This window comes from Sebastes umbrosus, chromosome 12 (genome assembly GCF_015220745.1).
Source record: "Sebastes umbrosus isolate fSebUmb1 chromosome 12, fSebUmb1.pri, whole genome shotgun sequence".
NCBI classification, from domain to species: domain Eukaryota; kingdom Metazoa; phylum Chordata; class Actinopteri; order Perciformes; family Sebastidae; genus Sebastes; species Sebastes umbrosus.
This window is the reverse complement of record NC_051280.1, coordinates 21,073,314-21,088,066: the sequence shown is the minus strand read 5'-3', so window position 1 is coordinate 21,088,066 and position 14,753 is coordinate 21,073,314. Positions and strand designations below refer to the sequence as shown.

The 14,753-nt window shown below is 41.1% G+C and overlaps 1 protein-coding gene across 3 annotated transcripts in view; it reads right to left on the bottom strand.

Annotated features, from left to right (window-relative positions):
* Nucleotides 1-14,753, bottom strand: part of tcf3a (transcription factor 3a) — a 31,591-nt gene that overhangs the window by 5,230 nt on the left and 11,608 nt on the right. The window contains exons 4-18 of one of the 3 annotated variants that reach the window (XM_037786987.1): nt 10,459-10,532; nt 8,495-8,570; nt 7,760-7,800; nt 7,452-7,587; nt 6,990-7,039; nt 5,489-5,588; nt 4,954-5,090; nt 4,655-4,811; nt 4,482-4,540; nt 4,264-4,342; nt 2,423-2,499; nt 2,109-2,282; nt 1,826-1,937; nt 1,558-1,687; nt 24-301 (exon numbers count right to left, since the gene is read on the bottom strand). In XM_037786987.1, coding sequence (XP_037642915.1) covers nt 24-301; nt 1,558-1,687; nt 1,826-1,937; nt 2,109-2,282; nt 2,423-2,499; nt 4,264-4,342; nt 4,482-4,540; nt 4,655-4,811; nt 4,954-5,090; nt 5,489-5,588; nt 6,990-7,039; nt 7,452-7,587; nt 7,760-7,800; nt 8,495-8,570; nt 10,459-10,532 — 1,680 coding nt within the window. The remainder of the gene's footprint in view (nt 1-23; nt 302-1,557; nt 1,688-1,825; nt 1,938-2,108; nt 2,283-2,422; nt 2,500-4,263; nt 4,343-4,481; nt 4,541-4,654; nt 4,812-4,953; nt 5,091-5,488; nt 5,589-6,989; nt 7,040-7,451; nt 7,588-7,759; nt 7,801-8,494; nt 8,571-10,458; nt 10,533-14,753) is intronic. The other 2 variants (XM_037786989.1, XM_037786990.1) reach the window with 2 other exon arrangements.

Here is a 14,753-nt window from a genome sequence, read left to right as displayed (position 1 = left end):
TTCCTCCCTGGACACCCACTGACCTCGAACTTGCTGCTCCAGGTTGAGTATAACGTTAACGGCCTGTTGCAGTACGATCAATTTGGTCTGCGGTTTCTCGTGGCTCATATGGAGCTGACACATGCGGCCCAGCTCCTTAAAAGCCTCGTTGATGTCCCGCACACGTAGCCGTTCACGGGTGTTGTTTGCCATCCTCCTCACTTTCTCCCGCTCAGCCTTAATCTCCACTGGTAGATCTTCGTCGTCTTCCTCATCATCATCCAGACCCAGACCCAGAGCCAGACCCAGACTAGCGAAGAGTCAGTGGCAGATGAAGAGGGAATGAAACAACAGTATGGATACAGTTCACTGATAATAATTTCCCACTTACGGTGTGCAATAAATTTTCCGAATAATGTCAACACCACATGGAAAGGGATCAAATTTCAGAGTAACTCAATGATTAATTACAAACACTGCTACAGAGGTGAATCACATTATGGTTTGGTCTTTGCAATTAGTCAGTTTTTTGACCAAATAGTACCAGGAATAATGGAGACCCAGGAACTAATGTCAGGAACTGAATCCGGAACTAAACATTTCCACCAGATCTGAAGAACCATGAAGATCAAGTAGATGACAGTGAGAGAAAGATTAAAAAGTAACAGCTTTGTGTGAGATGCAATGTCTGAACTACAACACAGCCCACAAACCAAAATTTGAATTTGGTTCCTGTGGTCGCAATGCTGGTAAAAATTCAACATATTCCAAACAGAAATAAACGGCATCAACAACGAGGAACAGCAGCTAAGCTGAAACTCGCTGACAAACAATGGCATGTAAGATAATGTGATTGACAACTGTAGCAGTGTTTACAATTGGAATTTTATTACTGTCGAGTTTAAGTCCCGTTTCATGAAGTGTTGATCTTGTTTAAACTTCAAAATCTTTCATCTGTACTTTTGCCTACTATTATTTATATACTGTATATATTATAAGGATTATTTTCTGTTCATTAACCTTTATATTTGAAACAGATGTTGGTACTGTAAGGATGTCAGATTTAGAAAAGGAGATGTCCTTTTAATCAGCGATGACTGTTCTTGGATGTGGATTCAGATTTGGACTCTACTACATTAAAAGTTATAGTGGGGTATGGTATTTTGATTATGTAGTGTCCGCTTTAATCCTCCATTTCCACTTCCTATTTTTTAAGGTAGTTGACAGCACCTCTCTCTTACTTAGCAGGAGATGATTCTTTTAACAATCAAGTAAAAGCTGATTTAGAAACAAGAATATATTTATAACTGGTCTGTTTCTTGTTATAGGCAAGAAAAGACTGGGGCACAACTGAATTCCTTTCAAAGTAAATTTTTGTCTGTTTTGACCTTAATAGACGAGAGCCCATAAGTCTATTGTTGAACTAGATAAGAAATTAATGACAATAAAGAATCATATCTATAAAGGTTGAAAGTTTCCTGAAACATATTATACTTAAACCACAGCAGAATTAAATGCCATGAAATCTCATGCAGTGATAGATGAGTATAAACGTGTGGAAAAAAAGGTTTTAGACACCTCGTTCCAAGGTGGGACCTTTCTTTTTTCTCGTCATCGGATCTGTCGGTGTTGGAGCAGTTTTCATCGTCCTCCTTGTCCTCTCGTTTGATATCAGAACCGCTGGAGCGACTTAGGCTACTGGACAGGCCTGCACCGAGAATTTAAAAACAAAGATATAGAATAAGATATACCAAAAAATATTACTTAACATCCAATCATGGCAAAGTATTGCCACCATTTCTGACATGAAAAATAAATAGAGAAGTTGAGAGCAATGGAGTCTCACCGGTAAAACCTTCAGGCTGAGAGCCTGGCTGGACAGATGAAGGGCCGTGGTGACCATGCATAAGTCCTCCACTAGAGGGCAGACCAGCAGAGTCCTCATGGTGACCGGACATCTTCAGGACAACAATTTAACAGTGTTTCAATGATCTTGTAAGACATTTGTAGTACTAGCATAAGAGCAACAAAACAGGTATACCGCTCCACTCTTCACTTTTACTTAAAATATCAAACTTCATTGAGTCATTTGCGGATAGATTTCCTGTGCTGCTATTCATTCATCTCACCAGTCCAGGCAGGCGACTGGCCAATCCAAGTGCGGCACTGGTGAAGGCCGGAGGTAACCCTAATCCAGACGAGAGCAGATTGTGCATCTCAGCCAGGCCTGGCACTCCTTGTCCGCTGGCGTGACGCGAAAGAACAGTGATGGCCTCGTCCAGACGGTCCTCCATTTTACTCGGCTACAGGGAATGAAAAAAAATGGAGGATGAGACGGCAGAAGGTGATACATGAATGACTGCAGCATCCTTGCCTCTGTAATTTACTTCAAAAATCTTTTGTTGCATCTCTGACATGAAAAAGAAACAACATGTTGACTCACCATGGATTGAATTGGACCCTCATAGTTGGGTGAAGGTGTGGCCTGGCCAGAGGACCGGGTCCATTGTGATGCAGAGCCTAATGAAAAGAAGATCACATGGTTTGGCTAAGTACATTTCATTTACTCTATCAGCTGAGCTTATGCTCTAAAATGATACTAACATAGTAACGCATAGGTAATGCCCCACACTCTGTAGTGGATACTCCATTTATCTCCAAATGGATATTCCATTTTTTGCTTGCCTCCCGTGTTCACAGGGAGATGTAATTGCTGGGTCGGTCAACAAGAAGCAGTCCTGGAAATAAGCTTTTCATGTCTCACTAACAAACACTACAGAAGTAGCTGACTGATGCAAATGGGGCCTAACTGGTGAGTAATGGTCTCCCTACTAGGGCTGTCACGATATCAGAGTTTCACTACACTACTGGATTATTTATACAATTATCATATGTGTATTATTAACATGATATCAATATTTAATTTTTAAATAGCACGGTTATCATTAATACTGTACCGGTATATCGCGACACCCCTACTCCCTACACTGTCATATTTTGTGAGTCAATTTGGTCAAGAACTTTATTCCCATGTTTTGCTGTTTTAAGCCAACCAGATGCCGCGGAAATATCTTGTTTTTCAACTCACTGGAAGCTTTTATTGTTTCTAAAAATGTGCTCACAGTATTATGTGTTTAACATGAAACACTAGATGACAGAAATTGTGTTTTTGATTGCACATTTTGAACATGTGAAACTAATGTGATGGGGATATGAAACTTACAGAAGATATAAAACATAAATTTGTCGTCCACACTTGGCCAAAGTATGAATCAAAGTATTTTATTCTTTACTGGGTTCAAGATTATCATCTTTCCCCCCTTTTTTGTCTTCTCTCACCTTGTGCCAGCAGCAGTATTTCATGTATGAAGTGTGTGATGAGCTCAATGCAGAGACAAACAGGGAAGTGACCCCACCCTCTCTTTATTTTTTTTTACTGTATTTTCCCTTCCTCTCTCAGTAGTTATATTTGGAGTGTGTGTGTGTTTGTGTGTGTGCTGCGTGCATGCGTGTGAAAGATCAAGTGAAGGTTAAGCTGTGGATGGTGTACCATGAATTACACTTACAGAGAAATTTCAACAAAAATATACACAAGTATCTTTGAATAGGTGAGACATTTCTTATAACTAGCTTACCACTAAATCAAATGACCTAAATGTCAAAATAGTCTTGAATGCCAAACTTATCTCCGTTCTGTGTTTGTTTAGTGCCAGCAAAAGAAAAAGGTCTGACTCATCTCTGAGAAAAAAACCAATCTGGGTTATTTCAATTTTGTAAACCAACCAGATTTGTCGAGGGTGACCCTAAACTTTGCTAGGCTCAGCCAGACATTTAGTTTGTAGCTTATTACCTGCCATATACAGAATTATATAGTGTAATATAGTTTAATAGTTTGTAAATGTATTCTATGATTTCCATGCGGCTTGTCAGCTAAGATGATCGTTTCTAACTTAAATTGGTTGTTGAGAGTATCAACTCCAACTGTCCAACTGATGGCAAGATACATGCAGGCCAGTATACAGCTTCACTTACAATATTGATAAATATCGTGATGGAATTTGCACATGAGAAAGTAAAGATCCCTCAATACACAAAAAATAGAGAATGTTAACATAATGTTTTACTTCCACCTTTAACCCAATAGATGGAGCTACTTTGTCACTGAGAACCATTCAGGCTCAGTGAAAATGACAACAATGCATTTTTAAAGATTTTATCATCCCCTTACACAACAGACAGCCAACCTTGGGCCTCAGGAGAAAATGACTAGAGCTCTTCTCTTACCTGATACAGCCTGGGGAGAGCCAGAGGGAGTAGACGGAGACGGAGGGAAGGTGTTACTGTGTGGGTCTGAAGGATAGATCTGGACAGAGAAAGAATTTGTTTTTTAATTAAATTAAATGCGACTTATTTTCTCACATTTATCATGTTAAAGAAATATGATAATATATAACACTTAAAGTCTTATGTTGCCTATAAATATGTATTTTATTATAACTTACAGATGCCAGGGCTTTTCCAATCTCATCACCTGAACTTCCAGGTACTGCTCCTCGATTGGCTTTAGGGGAAGAATTACAATAATGCTCAATAAATATTTCGCTATGTGACAATATTGCATGAAAACATAAAGAGCACTTTTCATAAAGAAAAGAGCAAACATTAAAGGGTTTACCCATGATGGTGTCAGCCATAGGGGGTGTGTGGCTGGGGACTCCAAAGCTGCTGGGTCCAGAGTGGGGGCCAGAGTGGAAGCCAGCAGGATGAGCCCCGTTCACCTCACTGCCGTGCATGGGGTAGTTTTGGGGAGAGTGGGGCAGTGGCTGCCGTTTCTTTTTTTGCCGAAGCAAAGACACAAAAATGATTTAAATGCACAACCAGATAGAAGCTCCTCAATGATGCATTAGTCAAAAAGTGTCAAAGACCTCATTATGCCTTTATAGAACAAGACCAAAGTGAGAAGGCACAACTCACCAGTCTGTCTTGGGGGTTGAGGGCAGTGAAGGGAGCATGCTGGCTCAGATGGGGGGAGTTGCCCAGCATGGCAGTATAACCAGGCTGAACCATCGACCTGGCAGAGCCCCATGGATCAGAGGGCGGGTGGAGGCCTTCTGTAAGGGGGCATCCAGCGGAGGAGGGGGGAGCAAGAAGGGCGAGGGATAACCAGCCACAGGAGATGAGAAGACAATGAAGGCCACATATGAGACATGTCACATTACTGTGATGACTTCATTCAACTGTGATGCACTATTCAGCACCCAGGCACCACAGGGTGTTCACTGACATACGGCTACGGCACCTAGATTCATCCAGACTTCCATAACAATATTATGGGGAGCTACTTTCACAACCATACTGGCTATAAAGGAATATTCCAGGTCATTATTATCTTTATAGGTGTCTGATACATTTACCCGCATTAACAACAAGTGTCTCAGTCAGACTGAACTTTTCAACCCAACACAATGAACAAGGGGAGGCTCTGAAGGCAAATCTTGTTTCGACTGACCTTGCATGTAGAATGGTGGTGGGTAGACGTTTCCTGCCTTGGGCGCCGGGTAGCCAGCATTGTCCCTGTTAAAATCATCTCCTGAGGCTGATGCATAAACCTACAACAGAAGAAAAGGGTGACACTGTTCAACTCAGTGCTTGTAAATCACAAATCACTAACTATATGGTGTATCTAACTTGTTGCATGAACGACGTGCAGTAAATACTATATAAGGCATATTTCTTTTCAGATACTCATATGGAAATTCCCTGGGAGCTTCCTCGTGCTTCGGAGGGTGACCACAAATTAATTTCCCCATAAAAATAGTATCTGTACCTGAGTTAAGTTTTCAAACTAAGAAAAAAAGACATATGCATTAAATACCTGATTAAACACAGCTCTTAAAAGTATGTGCTCCTTACTAGGCTAGAATCTATTTTTACGATCTGGTTTTACTACTTAATTCAATAAACAGGCTGTTGCAACATTTCTGCAGACTGGAGCACTGAGCATTATGCATTGAATGTGCAGTGTCAGTGATTTTATTGGGCTCTGTCTCTCTGTAGGGCTTTTATATTTTATCCTGTTAAACAGAAACACACTGAGAATGGTTTACAGATACATAATTCACACTCTTTAACACAGTGAGATGTGACCACACAATGGGAGATGCAGTCGGATTTGGTGCATGGTATAATGGGTATTAAGGAACCAATGTTGTGAACCACCATAGCATTCTCAATCAAGCTTATTCTAGACGAAAAGCAAGTATCAAACTGCGTCTGCAAAACTCAAATCCAAATGGACTGAAGTTTTCTTCTGTAATTTGATTAAACAGAGAGAAAAAGGAGAGGAAAAAGAGGGGAGAGGAGAAGAGGGAACGGAGAGATGCACTCCTAATTACTGAACCATCTGCCGAATGCTGGATGGCAGCCAACTCCACTGGCAGCTGGGATAGAGGGATGGGGGAGGGGGAGGGAAAGAGAGAGAAAGGGGAGGGAGGCGGCGGGAAGGAGAGGGAGGCGGAGGGAGGGGGGTGTGGGGTAGAGAGGAGGGGGGAGGGGGGAAGGAAGAAACAGAGAAGAGGAGGAAATAGGGTGCCCAGAGAGCGAGAGTGGGAGGGAAAAAATGAGGTGGAGTACGAACCATCAAACCCCAGTATGAATTCCCTTCAGTGATCTAACGGGTATACTTGGCAGAGGGGAAGAAATGTGGCCATAAAGTAAAGGGCCTACAAATACAACACACTATAAATACATGCTGCAAATGAGTGACTGGGCGAATGAGTGGCTTTTTTCCCCCCCTTTTCCTTTTTTTTTTTTACATTGGTGGTGCAGATACACAGCTGTAGGAGCTGGATGTCCTGTATTGCAGCTATTCTCCTGCATTGCAAGCCAAGGAGAGGCTTAGGATGCCGAGTGGAATGTGAAAAGGGGCGTAAAACATGACAACATGAGCTCTCATGGACTGACTGTGAGGGCTGAGATATAGTGCAACGTTTCTTGATGCTAGTACTCACCGAGGAGGGCAGGCCAGGGGGCACCTTCCTGATCTTTTTTGGCTGTGGTCCTAAGGGGAGGAAGACGGAGGGAAATCACATAAGCAAGCCGTACACACACAAAATCTTAACTGAAGTGACTACACAACTACCAATGTAAGGATTCATTCATACAGCCCTATTCCTTCCGAAGTCCTGCTGAACCAATCTATCCATCTGTCTTGCGACCACTCATTAATGCCTCATCAAAAGGTATTCTACCCTGATGTTATTCAATGACGTTCCTCATTGTGAACTCTCTGTGATTTCACTTTCTTTAACCAAGCAGAAGTGAAATTTCTCAAACACTTTTTAAAACCTCAGCAGCAGAAGTGATGATATACACAGATTTAAATATAAACAAGAACAAAGACATTTATTTCTGAAATAAAATCTTATGACTGCATTCAACGCTGTGCTTGAAACTACCATTTACAATCTTACCAATGGGCTCCTGTGAGGGTCTCCTGCGAGCGTTGCCTCCCTCGTAGGAGGAATAAAACTGGGAGTTGGTCTTCAGGCCAGACGGGGAGAGGGCATCGGGACTGGGCATGGGCATCTCACTGGGCATGAAGCCCGGCTAGAGATGGTGAAAAAAAAAGCACAAGCTCATGTAGCGTAAAAGTAAATCCATAAATGCCATAAAGTAAATGGCAGTAAATTCAGAATGATATAAAAGAAAACTGACTAAGGGACTGGATTTCCCTAAAAGAGCATGAGGAGAGTAGGGGTGATGCTTCTGACTGATTTACCTGTGCCGCAAATGACGAGTATGGTCCTCGGTCAGCCTTCCCTGTTAGGAGAAAGGAATATAAAATCAGGTCATGATCGTGAAAATTGGGCTTTTATGTCAATATTAAATCACAATCTGGCCATTCCCCATTCTCCATTTGGGTGCCTCCCATCTGCTGTGCGAGTGTATATGATGATGTGTGGTATTTATGGCTGCAGACAGCAAAACAACAACAAATTGGCCCATTATAAATGGTTCAGGGGCAATTGTGCCAAACCTCTGTCCCCTCCCCTGACAGTTAAACAGAAGAGAGCTATAGGCTACCGTGGTCCCAAGGGAGAGCCTTGTTTGTGCATGGGTGCCCTTTACACCCCCCCACCCCCTCCTGCCCTGAACACACAAACTGCAACAACAACACATGAAAAAACCCCTCCTCCACATCCTCCCTGATTACCCTGCTCCCTTCATCCATTGCCACCTAAGCATAAATATGGCTTGCCCTAAAGTGGTACATTAGTGTCTAACCTACGAACGACTGCTCTCTCAAACAAATAACTCATTGTGTTGGTTCAGTCACAAAGTCCATTGATATAAACTTGTGCATTTCAATCAGCATGTTCTGCTGTCACTAAATCCTATTATTAGAAACACTCCCCCCAAATTTCCCCGATTCTCTTTTGTTTTTAGAATAGTACGATGTGAAAGTTGTGGTGTCTATGCTTCAGCAGCTCAGTTCCATTTAAAACCTTCTTACCAACAATCCCTGATCCATACATGGGGGCAGAGGCCATGCCCTCTTGCTGACTGTAAAGGCCTTGTTCTCCATAACCCTGAGGGAAAAACAGCAGAGACATTAGGGAAATACAAATAGATAAATAAATGTAAAGCCAAGTATTAACATCCCTTTCACACCAAAGCAGCTATGTAAGAAAAGAAACTTGTGTGTGTTTATGTGAGTGGGTCAACAAAGATTATTCAACTAGGCTCAGACCGTGTTGCCAGACCTAGTTTTTAGGCAGGTCTGACGCTGTTTTGGGACAAAAGGGCGAATATGGGATTCTTCAGCATCTACGGGGTTACTATAAGATCACTACAGAAATCCATATATCACACATACCAATATTTCTCATTTTGCATTTGGGCCAAATGAAAAAGGTAGTTTTTTTATGTGAAAGTATTTGTTGAAATGAAGTTACACAAGTGTGGACGGGTTGTCTGTCAGAATGGTCCATCCATGTGCATAAGGTATACAAATAAAGCTAATGAATCCGGGTAGATGAGTCCAGTAGGATCTGCACCATACATATCGTCTAATCTTCCCAAGTTACTCCTGATACACATCCTGTTCTAAATATCTGGGAAGAAATATGGTCTGATCTGGCCTTGTCAGTACCAATGTTAAACTCTATCATATAATATCTGTTAATTTGAGTGGTTTAAAGGCAAGATCTTAACCCTTCTAAATGGCTGCTCCAATAACCGCAAACCTGTTTGACATTATAAGAATCTGGACAGTAACATTGCATCTTTTGATCTGAATAACTGGACTCTATACCCAATGAGATGCAAACCAACAATCTATAAGATAAAGAGATTAATGAGACAGACTAATGTTTGTGACAGAGCTGGTGCATGTCTCCCTCTTGAAAGACAATATTCATAATATTGTGTAATGTGTGAAACACCATTATTTTATCGTTCAGTGTGAATATGTTTATGCTGTTGTTCATGGATCATGTGTCAAATGTCTCCCCATGTGTGTGTAATCCATCTCAATTTCTAGTAAACTCCACAAATCTGAGCCTGGTCTTAGCAGTTAAATGTATTAAACTAAAGGTCCAGACACACCAACCCGACATCAAAGAACCAGCGGCGATGAAGGCTGACTGTTGTGTTGCCTCACGTCGTCTTTATCTTGGCTGACAAGTTGCTTTTGAAAACACCATAAAGACTACAGCCGACGGCCAGTTAGCACGTACATTCTGCGCCCACGTGAGAGGAAATAACTCCACATCAGCAGGCGGCGGTAGTCTGTATTCGTTATTCAAAAAGAGAAACCGGATGACTGAGGACTACGGATATATAAGCCGTTGTTATATGTGCATGAAGCAAAGCTGCGTTTGCCGACTATTTTCACACCACTCTTACTCACCACTTAGCTTCATTCCAGATGGCCATGTCGTTGTGAAAATATTCGTGTATGGTAAAGACCAGATGAGATGAAAATGAGAAGAGCCTCGTGTGTGTGTTCTCTTGACTTTACTTGTTGGCTTGCTTTCCTCATTTCTCATCTCGTGCACTGATTCGTTTAAGCTAAACAGCCAATCAGAGTGATTCCTATCACTGACGAGCTCCACCGTCGATTCAACATGATGACATGGGTGGACGAAAGTTGACGGTACAGGACACACCGCAAAAACTAGGATGACAGACGCTCACCGACGGTCCCAAACTGTCCGACAGCCGACTGTCGGCTTGGTGTGTCAGGGCCATAAGGTTGTGGAACCATGTGATAACTTACTATTTACCGTCGACCAGACTGGTGTAGTATCAGTGGTCAAATGCAAGTTGAACTTTTATTATTTTCATTATCCCATATTATATATTGTCTGTATGTGAGAGCGTTACAAATGACATGATCGCCAAAACTTGTGTTTCACTCAATAGCATGACATCTTCAAGGCCAGACTCTATGTAGTAAGTGAGGATAAACCGTACCCTTCCTTGGTTGAAAGATGGACTGTTCTGTTCTCCTGGCCCCCAGGGACCGGACCCACTCCTCTCATCTATACCTGTAACACAAAGAACTGGGTTAGGCCTATTAACCACAAAAAGGCAGACACATTTCTTAACAAGGATTTACGCTTAGACTTTGCAAAATTAAGTCTAACTTCAGAGAATGATGAAGTTGACCTGCTTTGATACAGGTTCTTCAGGCTGCTCAAAGTAACCTCAATTGAGGAGCTTCACTTCACAGCTCACACAGAGACAGTATAGTGACAGCGCTGTCACATAGTGTGGATATGAGCTGTAGGAAGTTTGAATAATTAACACCCAGTATGAGGCTCCCAGAATCATCCTCGACATTCTTCATTCTCCCACTCCACTCCTTTACATTTTCCATGGCAACAGTCACTCGTCCCCCATCTATTCTCTCACATTTGGCCTATACCTTCGTCTAAACACAGACGCATGCTGAAGGTCTCAATCTGACATAGTTGACACACGTTATCCCTGGCCAGAGCACTCCGGCTTTCAGAGAGTGTTTGAAAGGTTTTAAAGATTGGTGAAGCAGAAATTCCTGCCCGTCCCCTTTCTCTCAATCTCCTCTCGTACTGCAACACAGCATCTCTGGGGGAAAGCTGAAGCTTAATTGCGTACTGATTTGCATAATTGTGCATATTAATGAAGCTCGGCGCTATGAATATTCATATTTTTGTTTTGTTGTCTAATTAAAAAGCGGAGAGGGGAGAGGGGAGGGGGGTAGAGGCGGGCGAGAATCATGACAGGATCAGCAGTAGAACAGACTGATGGGTCCACAGCGCTGAGAGCAGCTAGATTGCCGTGACAACTGTGATCTATACACACGACACCAGCAGAATAAGAGATGAAGGAGACAATGTCTTGTCCCCTCTCTATGGCTGACTGTCACTCTCCACGTCAATCAAAGACGATAAAGAAAATGCATGAACCATTCGTTTCCGCTGTAAGTCATCAGAACCCAAAATCCAAAAAAGAAAAGGCTCCAATTCAATGTTTTGTGTTCGAGACCGCATTACACTTTTCTTGACAGTTTTGTTAACAATCAATACTAAATTTAAGTAAGCCAGTTGCAGTGTGAAACATACAGTATTACCAAATAAAAGGTACAGACAAGTGGAACAAGCTTTAATGTTTGGAGCCATATTTCGTCTGCAACACACCTACATTATTACCATGTATTCAGAACCATGTAGCATATCAGAACAGTCTGAAAAAAAGATGCAAAGCTAATTAGCGAGACACGAACATGTGGTATTTTTACACTCTTTAGAAGAACTGGGGATTGTAAAGCACTAGAAAAAGAAACATGAATTGTCACCTTTCATTCCACAAATAGCAGGGTGCACATAGCACTTTGCAGAAAACTAACACACAACCCCTCTCGTATAAGAACACTTTATTCAAGGCTCTCGAGTGTAAGGTTAACAGGTGTTATGTATGAAATCAGGATCAAATTTAATAGAATCAATGTATTGTGTGGAGGAAATAATGCTAAAAGATTAATGTTAATAGTCACACCTGAAGGAATGGAATTATGGGATAAATGTTTAAGACGAGAGGAAGATAAACTAAGAGGCGGTAAAGAGCAAATTAAATTAATGTAAATTCTTTCTAATTAACTGATCTGATGATAAGCAGATGAACAAAACTGAGTGAACTCCCTTTAATTCATTGAAAATTTAATCTTGTTTTCAACTGACATTAAACTCTAAAAACCGATACAGGGGGTTCTATTATTGTGGTCACTATATTGTGTATTTTCATTAATGTACTGGAATAATAATCAACTCCCACCACACACAAATCTATTGTGGTTTCAACCATAGGAGTAAAAACATAGAAATAACTTGCAAACATACATATATACAGTATGCGTTTGTACATAATAGATCTGGATCTCCTGGACAGTGTTATAATGTGGGTTTATACATTACATGCCACAGTGATGTTATCTTGTCTGAGTGACTGCCTGACACATTTTGTTGAAATTAACAAAATGCTCCAGTTTTAATGGGACACCACTTACAGCGTTACCAGCTTAACAACTGTGTTGTTGCTTTGGTGACTTAAGACCCCTTTGAAACCTTTATTTCTCAAAAGATCCTAGAAATGAACCTCGCTGCGGCTCAGCAGTGATCGGTAGATAGGAGGCACTCTCAGTTGACCGTACATCAGCGAGGTTGAAACAGGTAACTGCCTGCAAAGTATTTATGTGAGGGCATATGTCAAAATGCCATTGTTTACTTGTTCTGGTCATTTTAGTGGCAAGCCTAGTTTTCTCCTCCAAATTCCAACATATAAGACTTTAAGTTGTTTTCTTGAGCCTTGCTTGTGTGAACTTTGTTGTGTCATTTCAGGTAGTTGGATAAATATGTCTCCATATTCTGCTTGAAAAGTAAATATTTTAAGAGGATCATCATCATCTCTGTCTTGGGTGTTTACAATCAGTGTCCGAAATTAACTGAGAGGTGCAGCATGTTGCCATGGACAAAATGCGATGGAGAGATCTCATTGGAAGCCTTATTACTAATATTATAGGGGTTGAAGATGAATAAATAAGTGGTTAACATTAGTAACATGATTTGAGCTGTTGCAGAGTTTTGACTCCCCATTGTTAAAGTAACGTTATCATCAGCTCACTCACTGTAAATGTAAACATCGGTTGCTGACTGGTTAGCTAGCGTTAACTGTAACATTACCGTTAACATCAAACAGTCTAACATTAATGCTAGCAAGTTTACCTCATTGACTTGGTTTGGATTCCCTGTTGTTGCTGTGGCTGTGGTGAGGTCACAGGCAGGCGGTTTATGCTGCGTGTATGTGTTTTTTATGTTGTCAAGGAGGTTTAATAAGAACTGTGTGCTACACAAAACATAATTTTCATCGCCGTTCATTGTAACATTAGCAGGGTATTTGTCTTTTAACTCTTGTCCCAAATTCGTTCCAAAATTAACTTTCATCCTCCCCGATCCTATTATTTTTTTGCCCCTGGACGTTCTTTAGCTCGAACCCTTTGAGGAGTTTTAGCATTTATTCACCGAAAAATAGCCTGAACTGTCCACACACTGCACTGCTACGTCCACTGCTGTAACGTTGTAACTTCATACTCTCTCTCTCTATCACACTCGGTATTTGTGTGTCAAACTCCGACACAGAGAGCAGAGAACAGAAGTAGCGTAAATGACACCAAAACCCTCAGTGTAACCAAGCGTATAGTTTTTTTTTTTTAATGATATGACTATTTTGTTACCACTGTTTACTCGCCAGTGTAGCGGATAGCCTTTCAAGATTTAATATTGAAATAGCATAAAAAAGGATCATACCCATCAACCCCTTATGCCCCTATAACCCTCCCTATAATGACAGCATTATCAAATTATTATCATGTGTTTAAAAAACGTGTTGGAAACACATGATTTTCATCTTGTAAAGAAGCACAACATTTTTGTCAAAACTGGGGTTGGATAAATTTGTTTCCTCTTCCTCACTATCTCCAGCAGGTTTTCCTTCATTCAGACAAATTTAGTTGTAGTAATTTGTTTTTTTATTTTAAGTTTTTTTTCAGTTTGTAATGTGTCGCTATTTCCTGAGAATCCTGTGCCATTTTATACCATTTCCATTTGCGACACCAGAAGTGCTCAAACCATGAGAAAATCATGAGCAGTTCACTACTCAGACAGACTACAAGGACTGGAGAGAGAAAAATTAAGAAAAAAGGGTGAGTAACATCAGACAAATTCTCTGGTGAACCCCAATGCATTTCTCCTCCAAGCATGCAACGCCCCTTTAAGCATGGCTAGTCTATAATTACACAGGAAGAGATACTGGAAACAGACAGCCAGCCTGAGTCATAGGCTTCATGAGCAAAACTCCGGCACATACATTGACCAAACTTGCAGACATGTCGTGGCTTTTATATGAACACTGCCCGAGGCACCTATAACTGAGTGTGCCGTTTTGTCTACACACCTTCTTCCTTCCCTTGGCAAAGTGAGTCACGCAGACACAAAGCATGATGTCAGGTCAAATCTCAAGAGAGTGAACACTGTTAATGAAATAGTGAACAATGTACAATAACACAAGCCCCGCTGTTTTAACCTGTGAGTCACCGGAGACTTCTCAAACACAACAGTATGCGTTGACCCACTAATAAAGATAGCTTACATTTGAATATCCTATTTATGACACTGTATGAAATTATATACATTTCAACAGCAATATGTGCCAGAAATTCCAATTTTAAACTGTGA